This window comes from Sorex araneus, chromosome 2 (genome assembly GCF_027595985.1).
Source record: "Sorex araneus isolate mSorAra2 chromosome 2, mSorAra2.pri, whole genome shotgun sequence".
Classification (NCBI taxonomy): domain Eukaryota; kingdom Metazoa; phylum Chordata; class Mammalia; order Eulipotyphla; family Soricidae; genus Sorex; species Sorex araneus.
In genome coordinates this window covers 320,702,937-320,719,529 of record NC_073303.1, presented here as the reverse complement: position 1 = coordinate 320,719,529, position 16,593 = coordinate 320,702,937, and the positions used below count along the sequence as shown (strand labels likewise).

Genomic DNA, 16,593 nt, shown 5'->3' with positions numbered 1-16,593 from the left:
AACCCGACTGCCCTAAAACAGATGACTGGTTAAAGAAACATTGGTACATCTACACAATGTACCATACTTTGTGTACAATGTGCCACAATGTCCAATACTATGCAGCTGTAAGGAGAGATGAAATAATGAAATTTGCTTATAATGGATAAACATGGAGAGTATCATGCTAAGTGAAATGAGTCAGAAAGAGAGGGACAGACATAGAAGGACTGCACTCATTTGCAGAGTATAAAATAACATCACATGAGGCTGACATCCAAGAACAGTAGATACAAGGGCCAGGGGTATTGCCCCATAGCTGGAAGACTGCTTCATGAGCGGAGGGGAGAAGGCAGATGGAGTAGATATGGATCATTAAGAAAATGATGGCTGGAGGAACCAGTTGGGATGGGAGATGTGTGCCAAACATAAATAATGGACCAAACATGATGACCTCTCAGTGTCTGTGTTGCAAGTTATAATGCCCCAAAGTGGTGAGTATAGGGAATATTGTCTGCCACAGAGGCAGGGGGAGGGTGGGAAAGGGGGGGTATACCTGGGATATTGGTGGTGGGGAATGTGCACTGCTGGAGGGATGGGTGTTTGATCATTGTGAGATTGTAACCCAAATATGAAAGCTTGTAACTATCTCACGGTGATTCAATAAAATTTAAAAAATTTAAAAAAACAATGGAGGCTGTCCATATATGATCTACCATTTTGATTATTCATATTTTATTTTCTCCAGTCAGCTATTATAAGACTGACTACAAATCCTGGTTAAAAGGGCCAGCTTATTCAAGCAGAGAACTTTTACTCTCTGATTTTGTTTATTGACAGTTACATATGCAGACTGATTTTGACCTGAAAAGGCAAGATTTGCAGCCTATAGATGCTTTTCACTATATGTTGCTTAATGTTCACCTGTACACTGAGAAAATTCCTTATCCAGTACATACATTTCCTTATCCAGTATTTTTAATTTTTTTTATTTTTTTGCTTTTTGTGTCACACTTGGCTATGCACAGGGGTTACTTCTGGCTCGTGCACTCACTAATTACTCCTGATGGTGTTGGGGGACCATATTTGATGCTGGAAATCAATCCCGGATCTGCTGAGTACAAGGCAAATGCCCTACCCACTGTACTATCGCTCCAACCCCCATGTCTAGTATTCTATATATGGTATTTTGGTAGTTTATAATGTTATGAAAAATATTTTTTATATGTAGGCCCATTTGATCTGCTGTAAATAGACTTTTGTGTAAATGTGAGATATAGATCTAGATTTAATTTTATACAGATGATTTTCCAATTATCCAACAAACAGCATTGTATGTTGAATAGGATGTCTTTACTCATTTCATGCTCCAATTCTTTTTTCAAAAATTAGCTGAGCATAAATATGGTTATTTGTCTTTGTATATTTTATCCTGACTCATTGATTAGAGTTATACCTTATTCCAGTACCATGCTATTTTGATCACTATAGCTTAATAGTAGCACTGTAGCAGTGTCCTCCCATTGTTCATCAATTTGCTCAAACAGGTACCAGTAACATCTCCTTTTGTGAGACTTGTTTTACTATTTTTGGCATGTGGAATATAACACAAGTATCTTGTCAGGCTCTGCCAGGTAGGCGGGATGCTCTGGGAAGCTTGTCGGGCTCTCTGAGAGGGATGGAGGAATTGAACCCAGGTTGGCCTCCAGCAAGGCCCTACCCACTGAATGAGATGCCTTCAAATTTCTTATTTTTCAATATGGCTTTGGATATTTGACTTTTTATAATTCCATAAAAACTTTATTATTGACCTTTCTGTTTAGGTAGGATAATAATCTTAAAATAACTATTCCTCCAACACATAAGTATGGAAGATGTTTCCATTTCCTAAGATTTCCTCTATTTCTTAAGTGTTAAAGTTTGATAGTATTAATCTCCCACCTCTTTTATTGGGTTGATTGCTAGGCACCTGATGTTTATGGAAACTATTTCATTTTTATTTATTTATTTTTAAATTTATTTATTGAATCAATGTGAGAACAGTTACAAAGCTTTCGTGTTTGAGTCATACAATGATCAAACATCCATCCTATCACCAATGGACATTTTCCATCTCCATTATACCCCCATCCCACCCCTACCCCTGCCTGTGTGGCAGATAATTTTAACATTATTCACTTTCTACTTTGATCACATTTGATATATCTATACCAATCCCATCATTATTATTTGGAATTTTCCCCCAGCACTCAGATCTGCCAAAAAGGCAACATTAGACAAATTGTTTTCTATTGCTGGTTATGAATACCATATGATATCTTGCAGCTGCCTGATGTTGGAATTCTAAAATTTTAATAATTAGGCCATTAAGAAGGCTTAATAAGTAGCTGGTAGGAGGGCTGTTTGTGGGCATCATCTCAGGTTCCTGTCAAATCGGGGGAGGAGAAGGACCAGCTTCTCCCCTATCCCATGAGGCCTGATGTGTGTTGTCACTGCTGGCCCATACCTGGATTTTCCAATGAATTCTGGAAGATGGTGGCTGTTGGGATCCCCAGGGAACAGGCGGAGGGACAGCACTCGCTCCCATCTGGGGTGGCCCAGTGTAGGTGGCCTAATGCAAAGTCCGAAGGCATTTCTGCTGAGAACCGCTCGGTTCCAAGATTCATTTGTGTGTCTCTTATGGAAACTATTTTAAATGGGATAAACTCTTTGATCTATCTTTCATATGATTAACTACTTGTGTATATTAATATAATGGTTTTTTGAGTATTAATTTTGTAGTGAGCTACATTATTGTACTTATTGTTTCTAAGAACATTTTTGGTGGACTAATTAGGGTCTCTTATGTATATTATTATGTCTTCTGCAAATAGTGGTTTTCCAATATGGATCCCTTTGATTTTTTTTTGCCTAATTACTGTTGCTAGGACTTTTGTATTATATTGAATAAAAGTGGAGACAGTGACATTCTAGCCTATACCTAATATCAGAGGATTTTCATTTTTTTACCTCTAAGAATGATGATGTCTGTGGACCTGTTAAAAGTAGGTTTTCATGTCTTGAGAAAAGTTCCTTAAATCCCCCCTTTTTGAGAGTTTTAATCATGAATGAATGATGGACCTGTCAAAAGTATTCTATACATTTTATATGGTTATATGATTTTTATCTTTGATTTTATTTATGTGGTATGCTATGTTAACCTATTTCCATAAATTGAACAATCCTTGCATCCCAGGGCTTGGGGGACACTTGATTGTGATATGTGATTTTTTGAATATGCTATTGTATTCTTTGCTAAGATTTGTTGAAGATATTTGTTGGTGTTAATCAGGGAACTGGGATTGAAAATTTCTTTTCTAGACGTTTCTCTATCAGCACTGGTAGTACTGTAATTTAGCTTTATAGAAGTTGTTAGGATTCCTTTTTCTTAAACATTTTTGAAGATATTAAGTAATAACTGCAGTAAGGAATACTTTTATTTGGATATATGTTCTTTAAGCTGGAAACCTTTGTTCCTTTAGGATCTAGTGCAGGCGCTCTTTAGCTCTGGGAATTTCTCAGGAATGATGTCTATAACTGTTGCTTCTTCATCAGAGCTGTCTTCATGCCCATTTGGAACCCTGATAGTTCTTATGTTGATTCTCTTCAATTCATCCCAAGGTTCTCTTGTCATCTGTTGGTTTATTTTTGAGGTCTTTTTCATCGTCTGCTGTTGCCTGAATATTTTCTGCACCTCATATTGGAACTCACTCATTTTATCCTCAGCAACTGTTACTCTGCTGCCAGGGCCTCCAGTGCTTTGATTCATTTAACTACCAAGTTAATTCAGACCTGCCATTTTTGTTTGTATTTTCATTTCTATCCTCATATCTTATTGTTTTTTTTTTCACATTCTTTTTTTTATTTTTATTTTTTTAAATTTTTTATTGAGTCACCATGTGGAAAGTTACAAAGTTTTCAGGTTTAAATCTCAGTTATACAATGCTCGAATACCCATCCCTTCACCAGTGCTCATATTCCACCACCAAGAATCCCAGTATAGCTCCACCCCATCCCCCACACCCCTAACCCCCCACGCCCCTAGCCCCGCCACCCTAAGCCCCCCCCACCTGTGTAACTAATAAATTTCACTTTACTTTCACTTTGATTGCATACAATATTTCAACAAAACTCACTATTATTGTTTGGAGAGTCTCTCCCCTAAAGTCAGACCTGCTGAAAAGGAAGCATTAGATAATTTGTTTTCCATTGCTGAGGATGAAGAGGTATGAGGTCGAGTGACCACACTTAGCGGCCTCTCAGATTTGGGTTTCTGTATTTTAGTATTTTAGTAACTAAGTCCAGAGAGATATCTGCCAGAAGTTGCATCGTTGCCAACTTGTACTTCTCAGTTACATTATATTCCACATATGAGTGCAATCTTTCTATGTCTGTCTCTTTCTTTCTGACTCATTTCACTCAACATGATACTTTCCATGTTGATCCATTTATATGCAAATTTCATGACTTCATGTTTTCTGACGGCTGCATAGTATTCCATTGTGTAGATGTACCAGAGTTTCTTTAACCAGTCATCTGTTTTGGGGCACTCTGGTTTTTTTCCAGATTCTGGCTATTGTAAACAGTGCTGCAATGAACATAGAAATACACATGCCATCTCTGCTATACCTTTTTGCCTCTCCGGGATATATTCCCAGGAGTGGTATTGCTGGGTCAAATGGAAGCTCAATTTCTAATTTTTTGAGAATCGTCCATATTGTTTTCCAAAAGGGCTGAACCAGTCGGCATTCCCACCAGCAGTGAAGAAGAGTCCCTTTCTCCCCACATCCATGCCAACACCGGTTGCTTTTGTTTTTTGGGATGTGGGCCAGTCTCTGTGGTGTGAGATGATATCTCATGGTTGTTTTGATCTGCATTTCCCTGATGATTAGTGATGTGGAACATTTTCTCATGTGCCTCTGAGCCATTCGGATTTCTTCTTTGGGAAAGTTTCTGTTCATTTCATCACCCCATTTTTTGATCGGGTTGGCAGTTTTCTTCTTGTGGAGTTCAACCAGTGCATTGTATATCCTTGATATCAACCCTTTATTGGATGGGTACTGCATAAATATCCTTTCCCATTCTGTAGATTGTCTTTGCACTTTGGTCACTGTTTCTCTTGAGGTGCAGAAGCTTCTTAGTTTGAGATAGTCCCATTCATTTATCTCTGTTTTCACTTGCTTGGCCAGTGGCGTGTCAGCTTTGAAGATACCTTTGGCTTCAATATCGTGGAGGTTTTTTCCGACCTTGTCTTCTATGTACCTTAGGGATTCTGGCCTGATGTTCTGGTCCTTAATCCATTTTTCTTATTGTGTTTTGTTGGTGATGTGTTCCAGTTTTTCTTTGAGCTCCTCAAATTTCTTCAACAATTCCTCTCAAAATTCCTTTCTAGAGAGGTTACATAGCTCATGGGTACTGGTTGAATCACTAGGTCTAGCATCTTCACTTGCAGAGCCTTTTGGGGTTCTGCATTGCTTTACCATTGTGTCTTTTGCAGTTTGGAATTGTTTCTTGTCTGTGGTTAGGTGCTTACAGATAAACTGTCCTTCTATGTCTATGGTGAGTTTTGTAAAGGGGAAAAATTGCGCAGTCATGGGGATGGGGATGGGGTTCCTGACCAAAATCAGGGTTCCAGATGCCTGGACTTCCTCACTTTCCCTGAACCAGGGCTCTGATATTTTTCTTTTGATTAGTATTGTGGTGGTGTATCTTTGTCATTATCATCTTTTATTTTTTTGGGTCACACCTGGCGATGCACAGGAGTCACTTCTGGCTCTGCTCTCAGAAATCACCCCAGCACTGCTCAGGGGACCATATGGGATGCCTGGAATCGAACCAGGGTCAACCGAGTGCAAGGCAAATGCCCTACCAGCTGTGCTCCGCTCCAGCCCCTGTCATCATCTTACTTTGAACTTGATGACATTTAGTTTTTTATTTTTATTTATTTATTTATTTTTGCTTTTTGGGTCACACCTGGCGATGCACAGGGGTTATTTCTGGCTCTGCACTCAGGAATTACTCCTGGCTGTGCTCAGGGTACCATATGGGATGCTGGGAATCGAACCCGGGTCGGCCGCGTGCAAGGCAAACGCCCTACCTGCTGTGCTATCACTCCAGCCCCAGATGACATTTATTTTCAAGTGCATTTATTTACAACACAAAATATTGAATCTTGTTTCAATCCTATTAGTTTTGCATTTTACATAAAAACTGCATATTGTATATCTGAAATTTTGGAACTATATATTGCATGCAGCTAACTTGGGTTTGATTCCTCCACCCGTCTCAGAGATCCCGGCAAGCTACCGAGCGTTATCTAGCCTCCACGGCAAAGCCTGGCAAGCTACCCGTGGCATTTTCAATATGCCAAAAACAGTAACAAGTCTCCACAGTGGAAACGTTACTGGTGCCCACTAGAGCAAAATTGATGAGCAATGGGATGACAGTGATACGGTGATATTGCATATCTGAATTTTATCCATTCTGGGTCAGTTTTGATTAATTTTTATTCTAATTATGGGTCGCATAAACCTTGCTACACTATCTATTCATTAAATGCCAAATGGATGGTAATTTGAATGAGATCTTGTGTTGTAGTTATTTTTTGTTGTTACTCTAGAAAACTTACAATCTGGGAAGAATCTTGTTTTTTAGGGTATTGCTTTTCAGGCTTGTTATATGAAACTGGAGCAGTATGACTTTAAAATGTTCTTCGTTATTAAGACAAAAGCCTACTTACCTCTTGTATTAAAGTCTACTGAAAAATTCAAATCTAACGGATCCTCTGTTTCTTGCCTTGTGTGATCAGTGAACATACATTTAACTGTATAGATGGCTTTTTCTGCCCCTAGGCACTTTCTTTCCATACATATTTTGATCAGTCTCAAGTCAGTTGAAGACTTACAAGTGGCAAACAGCAGATACTTCATCTGTGCTGATCAATCCTTTCTCATTCTCTACCCTGTGTTCTCTTGTTGTCTTTTTGTAACAAACTATTTTCTCAACTCTGAATGTCACCAGACTTTGATTCTATACCCAGGGTCTGTAACTGCTCTTAAGTCAGCATTCTAATATAGTTATGGGTTTTGCCTTATTTCTGTCTTTAATGGAAATGGTTTGTAAAGTACTTGATGAGCAATAATACTCCATCTTGTCAGAGAAGAATCATAATAGAATTATTTATAAATCTGCTTCATTTTCAACCATGTGAAATGAATTCTAATATAGTATTTACTAATTTATCTGTTATATGAAACTTTAAATTAATATCTGAAATATCTTTATATTTAGAGTTACCTGAGGATTCTCCTTGTTATAAAGAAAACATGGATTGGAAATTCATCATCATTAACTATTCTACGTTTTTAAATAACTTTATCAAATCTCCAAGAGAGACCATATCCAGGTGAGTTCTTAGAAGTACATTTCCAGGTCATATTTAATATTTCCTTAAGTTAAAAAACTCAATTTTAAGATGCCATGCTTTAAAATGTAAGGGTCTGGTGCTGATATAATAACTGAAGTCTGAAGCACAAGTCTTGCATGCATGAAACTTTTAACATGACATGACCTTATAAGCATCCTTAGGTATTACTCTGGATACTCTCAGCACCTCAGGGATAGCTCTGGGAACCTGCAGAATCACTGGCCCAAGCAGTATTGCACTGTTCTCTAGGCTTTGAACTATCTAGTGGATTGACCAAGCAGTACTAGGAGTTGCCCCCAAGTTCCCTGAGCATTATTTGTGAGGCCTCAGTCACTGTCACTGTCACTGTTATCCTGTTGCTCATCGATTTGCTTGAGCGGGCACCAGTAACGTCTCCATTGTGAGACTTGTTTGCTACTGTTTTTGGCATATCGAATATGCCACGGGTAGCTTGCCAGGCTCTGCCAAGCGGGCGAGATACTCTCGGTAGCTTGCCAGGCTCTCCGAGAGGGGTGGAGGAATTGAACCCGGGTTGGTCGCATGCAAGGCGAATGCCCTACCACTGTGCTATTGCTCCAGCCCTCTATGTCAAATAAATAAAGAATATGTAGGATTCTAATTTATATAATCAATTATGTCAGATTCTTATAAACAAGTTTTTTCTTTTAAAAATTGCATTATTTATTGGCCAAACAAAAAGTACAGTAGTCAGATCTCAGGCCTAGCATGCAGGTAACCCGGGTTCAATTAGCTGCACTAAGTGGTCCCCAAAGAGTGAGGAATTTTTGGCACTTCCTTGAACTGCGGCTGGTAGACGGAGAGTCTCCTGTGGAACCGCCAGCTGTCCGAGCACCTCTCAGAAGGGCCCACACCTCAATCGAACCAACAAATGGAAAACAAAAAAAGTAGCATTATTTATGATAGACACTTGAAAGTAAAATTTATCTGAAGCATTGTTCTGGTATTTGATTAGAGTTTAGAGATGAAACTAATGATTTATATTCTAATAGTTCCAGAGACTCTTGGAAGTAATAGGATTTTTTTCAGCCAAAACTACTAGATTATTTACTACCATGGTTTTCAGATGTTTGAATGAAAACTGGTATAGATATCATGTGGGACGTTTTTTTTTTAAATTTTATTGAATCACCCTGAGATAGTTGCAAGCTTTCATGTTTGGGTTACAATCTCACAATGATCAAACACCCATCCCTCCACCAGTGCACATTCCTCACCACCAATATCCCGGGTATATCCCCCGTTTCCTACCCTCCCCCTGCCCTCCATGGCAGACAATATTCCCCATACTCTCTCTCTACTTTTGGGCATTATGGCTTGCAACACAGACACTGAGAGGTCATCATGCTTGGTCCATTATCTACTTTTGGCACACATCTCCCATCCCAACTGGTTCCTCCAGCCATCATTTTCTTAGTGATCCCTTCTCTATTCCATCTGCCTTCTCCCTTCACTCATGAAGCAGGCTTCCAGCTATGGGGCAATTTCCCTGGCCCTTGCATGTGGGATGTGTAGGGACATAAAGCAACACTAGATCTCAAACTTGGGAATAAAGTGGATTTTATGACAAATTTTTATTAAAATTAAAAATCCTTAGATGTTGCTGCAGACATACCAAAATTTATCTTTTGTATTTTACTGGATTTGTGTAGATTTAACAAGTTCTATAATTGCTTCACATGCCCATCAAATTTAAAAGCCATTCTCCTCCACATATCTAGACCTGGGTCATTTTATTTAGCTTTTTTTTTGGGGGGGTCACACCTGGCGATGCACAGGGGTCATTCCTGGCTCTGCACTCAGGAATTACCCCTGGCAGTGCTCAGGGGACCATATGGGATGCTGGGAATCGAACCTGGGTCGGCCTTGTGCAAGGCAAATGCCCTACCCGCTGTGCTATCACTCCAGCCCCGGTCATTTTATTTTGGGCGAAATATTTTATACTCAGCTATTAAAGGGCACAGGAAAACACAACGGATGACCTGAGAATCACACCCTGGTCATATTGGAGTCTAACACCTTTCTATCCTGAAAGTCTCACCGACTTAATTACCCTAGGATAAAAAGAATAAAAGTCCTCTAATTTTTTCAATAAATTGTTCAATTTTGTGGCAATTAGCACTGCCACAGCACATTTCAGGATAAGTACTAAATAATTTGAAGTCTCATTAGTAAATAAAAATATAAGGTGAATATTGATTCGAATTAATTTTAATATAGTTGAATTTGAAATAAGAAAATCTGAACCATGTATCCTATCTTGCCATGTAATAGTAATATAAATTAGCAAATTAAAAAATTTTGAAATGTCTCTTTTTCTATGAAAGGGAACGCTATGAATATTGTTTTATGAATGCATAAGGGTAAGAATGATCAAAAAGTTTTATAATTTGCAAAAGTTTCAAAATATTTCTAGTAGTACTAGAGTTATTCAATGGTTACTCATAATATTTCATTTATACTTCTTATTGCTCCCACTACAAAAATATATTCCACTGTTTCAGTTCATAATTATTTCCTACTAGTTATGCACATCTTGTTATGCATGGATATATTTAAGCAAAATTTGTTGAATTGACAGTGGAGATTTCTTCCTCATGATGCAAATTTTTATGCCAATTTAAGACAAGTATATGTAAATAGCCATGTCCTGTCACACAAATAAAACACTAACTATAGCTTGTATTTTTGGGGGGGCGGTGGGATGGGGAGGCTCTCAGGTATATGCAATGACAAATAAATACTAACGATGCATATCTTAAATATAATTTTATATTTATCTGTTTTTTTTTTTTGGTTCAAATTTGGGGGGTACTCTTAAAGAGTGCTCAGGAGGTCCAGGGCACCACTGTGAATCTCTGCCTAATACAGCAAAAAGGCCTGAGAATATAATGCTGTTCATACCCTGAAGTGCTGAGGATATCTGGACTACCTTTGTGGTTCTGGGCGCCTTTAGCACACAATCCATAGTACGTGAGGGTCTTCAAGTGATGCTCACGGGACCAAGTACTGACAGAATTTAATCCTGGCCAAGCACATGCTAGACTTTTGCCCTAAGTGGTATCCTATCCCTGTCCCCTTTTACTTAATTTTTAAAATCATAGCTTTTATAGTTATAATTTTAATATTGTAAATTTTAAAATAATAGGTAATAGTTACAAAACACAGTGTTAAAGATTATAGTACTGATTTGCAACGTTACTACGAAAGCCACCACCAGATTGTCCAAAACACCACACCATTGTCTTATATCCTTAGTAAATGTTAAACAAGATTAACTAAAGTATTTAGAAAGGAATCTATTTGTTAAAACATTGAAGTCAATATGAGTAAAAATTTATCTAACATATCCTAAATGTAATATAAAAATGGAAACCTATTTTGGCTGGCGTCACAGCAAATTTATCAGATAATTAACTTTTAATAAATCTGTTGATCCCATGCAATAAATGTATCACTATCATTATTATTATTATTATCATTATTATTATTATTGTTAATTTTGCTAAGGAATTTATCATGAATAGAAGACATTGCTGAGACTCACTGACTCACTGGGTATAGTTATCTAATATAGTCATGAGGTTATTTTTTAAAGACGAAACATGTTGATATTTCAGGTCAACTCAGAGAAGCGATCACCAACTACATTGTAGTCGAAGGCCATGTGGGGGAAGGGAGTTGCGGGCTGAATGAGGGCTAGAGACTGAGCACAGTGGCCACTCAACACCTTTATTGCAAACCACAACAGCTAATTAGAGAGAGAAAACAGAAGGGAATGCCTTGCCACAGTGGCAGGGTGGGGTGGGGGGGAGATGGGATTGGGGAGGGTGGGAGGGACACTGGGTTTACGGGTGGTGGAGAATGGGCACTGGTGAAGGGATGGGTTCCCAAACTTTGTATGAGGGAAGTATAAGCACAAAAGTGTATAAATCTGTAACTGTACCCTCACGTTGATTCACTAATTAAAAATAAATAAATTTTTTTTAAAAAAAAAACATGTTGATATTTCAAAGCTTTCACAACTGTACTTGTATCTCTTGAGTTGGTGGAAATCAGTAATTTCTCAAAGTAAAGAATTTTATTACAAGTTTAGACTTGTCATAATTCATAGAGACAGAAAAACAATATAGCAATATAGCACAGTCTCTCTAGAACAGAGACTCCAACAGTTGTTTTTAAATCATACAAATACAGTTTCTGAAGGAGACAATCCTGCCAATGAACAAATATCTAATAAAGATATACAATAAGGAATCTCATTTTAAGATTCTTCTGACATGAGTAGATAAAACTGGTCTTAATAGTTAATTATTGTGCTGAAATAATTAACTGAATTATGAATACTGTAATAATGTATAGATACATTATTATCTGTAATAGATAACAGTACAAATAATGTAATAGATAATTAATGTAAAATGCACTGTTGTCAGTATAGAAAGCAGATTTAAGACAAAATATAAACAACTATTTTGCATATTTCTTAAACATTTTCAAATACATTAAATTTTTATGGGATGTATATTATCTAATAAATATCTTTAATAAAATTATTATTTTTAATTGTACAGTTTTATTTTTAAAAATAAAAGTGGATTCTACATGAAATTTAACTGTTCTCATATTAAAACAATTTCATTAATATTGTAGGATCATAAATTCCACAAAGGAGCTTCTAATGATGAAAACGAAGTTGCATACACTTGAGGATGAGCATATAAACAATCTATCTTCTGTGGAAATTTTACAGAAATTATTATTGCCTAATACTTTAAATTTAACCAGTGTTCATGATACCCATGACCTCCTGTCTCTCACTGGTATTATAACCAATACTAACTCTCTGAGTGTAAATCATTTAAAAGGTTTGAAAAAAACATTTGCTATTTACAATAGAAAACTTTTGGAATTTGCCAAAGAGATAATTGGAAAAATACAAATGCTTGAAAGACTCTGGATGAAGAAAGAATCAAAAGATATTTTGAGTCTTATGGAATTAGTACCTTTTGAAATTAATCCCAAACTACTGGAATTTTGGATGCATCAAATTTCTAAAGGAGAAAGAATTAAATTGGAAACCTTGTCTAGAGTTCTGAATTTTTCTATTCAAGAAAGTGAAAGAATGCAAAATAAAAGCTTTAACGTCTCTGACTTGGTTTGTTCAGATTGTCCTAAACCATCTTTAAAAGTGTACTTTGTACATTTAAGTGAAAGTATAATAAATAGTCTCTATGAATTTGGATTTCTGAGGCAGGAACAAGTATCAGAAGCTCTGGACATAGTTTATGCTATGAAAAATGCATCTGATATTTTCACAACCTTTTCTGAACCTACTAAAAAAGAAATTGATAGAATTTTGAATCATATATATCTCAGTGTCTTCAAGAACAAAGACTCAGCTTTACTTCTGAAAATGTATTCTTCATTTTACAAATACATTTATGGATTTGTTAGCCTTCAAAATAAAGAATCTTTGCTATCTTTCTTTACACAAATATCAAAACATATTTTGAATATCATTAAACAATTTAATTTTCAAAGCATCAATAAGGCATTTGCATTTTTATATGAGACAACAAGTGTTATTCATGAAATTTCTGACTTGTCTTATTGTCAGAAATTTCTTTCAATGTTTAACTTTTTGGAGAATCAGGCTAAGTCCCTGAAGTCTATAGAAGACCCCAAATTGGAAGTCATCTATGCAACTTTGACAGGCCTCAAACATCTGCTCAGAGTAGACAAAGATTTTCGTATTTCTTTATTTCAGTATTTGAATCAATTCTTCAATAGTTCAAGAGAGGCACTGTTGGATAATGAATGCTTTGCTTTGGATAATAAAGTTGTTTCGTCTGTGAACTACTCAGTGGATGAAGAATTTTCATTTATCCTCCCATGGTCACAAATCGTTTCAAACCTCTCAACAAAAAGTGGTATGCTCAACGAGTTTATGGCTATTCACTGCACCATTTCATGGCTTCAAATGCGGACTGAAATCTTTGAAAGCATATCTCAGATATTTAAGTTAGATATGGACATTTTTACCCCTCTTCATGTTGGACTCACTCAGCTTTTGGAGGAATTGGACAACGATATGAAGATATCTAAAAGTTGCCAAGAAATATTTCCCACTCATCACCCTACTGAATTTATTTTAAATTTGTTTAGAAATGTATCTCAAGTTGAAAGCTTCTATGTTTGGGAAGATATTCAAGAGCTCAGAGACCTATGGGTAGAATTAGGTGATGCATTAGTTACAGTAAAGTCTTTTAATCTGGGCAAACTAGAGAAATCTCTTTTCACCATGAAAACTATCCTGCATCAATTAAAGGCATTCCTATTAAGTGGCAGTGCAAGAAGAGAAATTTTATATTCTCTGCTTGATATTTTTACTGAGATAAGCAATACCTCAGAATATTTGGATAGAAATGCACATTTGATAAACAACTTTCTTTCTAATAACCATACAAATTTTGGAGTAGAGTTTGAAAATGCCTTGAGTGATATAAGAGAAACTATATTGTTTCTGAGAAATGTGTCACATAACCAAGATTTATTGTATTGTGCTGCTGTTTTCCAAAATGTTACTGAAATTATTTTGGAAAATAACTTATATCTAAATAATTCTCAGAAGGTATTATATATTCTGTCTACTCTGAGGTCCACATTTTCATCTGAGGACTCAGTTAACAGACTAAAAGGTTGCATTGCATGGGTAGACATTATGAATCATCTGCATGTGATATATAACTCGAGCTTTTCAGAAGGCCCTTTTCAGAGTATTTTCAGGAATTTCAGAGATGTGGAAAACAAAGTGAACTCTACATTGAAGCTTGTTACTTGGATATTGAATATAAAGGAAACTCACTGTTTATTGAATGTGTCAGATACATGCAATATAAATATTTACTTGAAAAATGTAACTGACTTTTTAAACACCGTGCTTATGACCATCTTTGATAAGGAGAAATTACCAAACTTTGAAATTTTATTGACTCTCTTAAATAATTCTACAAACCAAGTAAAAATGATTATCAGTAACTTAACAGAAGATTTCGATTCTGCCTCTCAGTCTAACTGGGAAAATTTTACTGAACTTATTTTAAGACCCACAGAAATGTCAGATGAAATTTCTAGTCAGTTTCAAAATGTCTGGTTTCACTTAACAGCTCTGGGGAAGGAAATTCAAAAATTTATGAAAGATATTTCTGTCAGCATTCTAGAAAACACTTCTTCAAAAGATAAATTATTTTTAAATATATTTACTACCAGACCAGAGGAAAATGATATAAATAGATTACGTAATTCATTTTATCATTTTGTGAGTTACATTAATTTTAACTTATCTCACAGTGTCAAATTTTCACCCCAAACAATTCCACATGAAGTAATGAAGGCGGTTGGTCTTGGCATTCAAATGGCAAAGGATGTGTTTAACTCCCTGATGCCCTCAATTTATCACAATATTGCACAAGATTCAAGTCATGTTCAAGTTTTAAAGAAGGTAGCTTCTTTCCTGCATACTTTTAAGAAGGCAGATATAGATCTGCTAGTAGAACAGCTTGAACACATTAGTGAGAACCTAATGGATTTCTTTAAGAATATTAATAGCTTAGAGAGTGGCAGTTTTGGAATCAACTTGATTGTTGGCTTGATGGAAAAATTTGTGCACAGCTCACATTCCTGGAACGTTAACCATTTACTAAAGCTCTCACGCCTGCTTCCTAAAGATGATGTTGATGTTGTTGTAGATGTGTACTACATGCTTCCTCACGCTGTGAGGCTCCTACAAAAAGCTGTTGGTCAAAATATAACAGAAGTCTTTAAGGATGTCTATAACTTCACACTTCTTCATGGCATAAACATTTTAAATGTCACCAAAGAAGATTTTGCTATTGTTATAAAAACTCTTCTAGATGCAACTGAATTAATATCAGACAACCCAAATATTTTTTCAGAGGCTCTAATTTGCCTTCCTGTGGCTTGGTGCTGGAATCACACTGTTAGATTTCAGCAGAATCCAAAGTTAGAGGCTTGTGATGTCCATGGGTTCATGTCTTCTTCATTTTATAGCAAAATAGTGAGCATATTTGACCACCTTCACTTGTCTCCCCCTCTAGGAGACTCACAATGTTCAAATAAAAGTTTGCAGATGGAATTAACTAGGAAAATGGTCTGTGTAGTTCATGAGTTAGTGGACTTGAATTTCATTCTTCTAGAACTATCTGAAGTCTTCCATGTTAAAAATTCCCTTACACAAACCGTACACGAATTTTGGCATAAGGTGTTACCATTCATCCCATCTCCTGGAAACCAAACAAATGATGGCACATCTGAAGTCTGTCCAAGTGTATTTATGAAGCAAGTTGCGTTGCAAATGATTAAAAAATTAAAAGCAGTCAACTTTACCAACATTACATCAAATGAAAGTACTCTTGATAGACTATTTAGTTTAAACAGTATCTTCAATGTTAATGAATTCAATACAAATAATACTGTCCTTCAAATAATTAATTCTGTTAAACTTGCCTTGAAGCAAATAAAGTCAGAAATTGGTGAAGGAAAATTTTTTTCAAGAAGCATAGTAGATTGGATGGAAAATGTTTTAGAAACATTCTTTGCTGTTTTACAAAAGAAAAATTCTGAGAACAAAGTATTTCTTCTACTAAACGACTTTAATGAAGACATCATTGCAGAGATGAAGTGAGTATAGTTTTCTTTGTTCACTACACGTGCTATACATAGTATTGATATATAAACCTCAATAATGTCCCTTATACTCAATACCTTTATTTATGTTTTAATTTATTTTAATGTAGGAGTACTGCTATTTATTAAGCCATTGATTAAGATGATTAAATTGGGCATGAAATCCACATTCCTTTTTAAAAATTCAGAATGTTAATTTTATTTTATTATTATTATCAGTATTATTATTATTTTTAATCACTGTGAGATAGTTACAAAATGTTCATACAATGATCGATCACCTCACTCTCCACCAGTGCACGTCTTCCACCACCAAGATCTCTTGTATCCACCTCATTCAACCCCTTTTCCTGCCTCTGTGGCAGACTATCTCCCCAATACTCTCTTTTGTATTGCTTGTTATGAATAGCATAAGATGTTTT

The 16,593-nt window shown here is 36.1% G+C and overlaps 1 protein-coding gene across 1 annotated transcript in view; it reads left to right on the top strand.

Annotated features, from left to right (window-relative positions):
- The window catches only part of ABCA13 (ATP binding cassette subfamily A member 13), a 489,034-nt gene that overhangs the window by 68,170 nt on the left and 404,271 nt on the right, over positions 1-16,593 (top strand). The window contains 2 exon segments of the mRNA XM_055124812.1: positions 7,309-7,423; positions 12,116-16,165. Of these exon segments, the coding sequence (XP_054980787.1) occupies positions 7,309-7,423; positions 12,116-16,165 (4,165 nt within the window).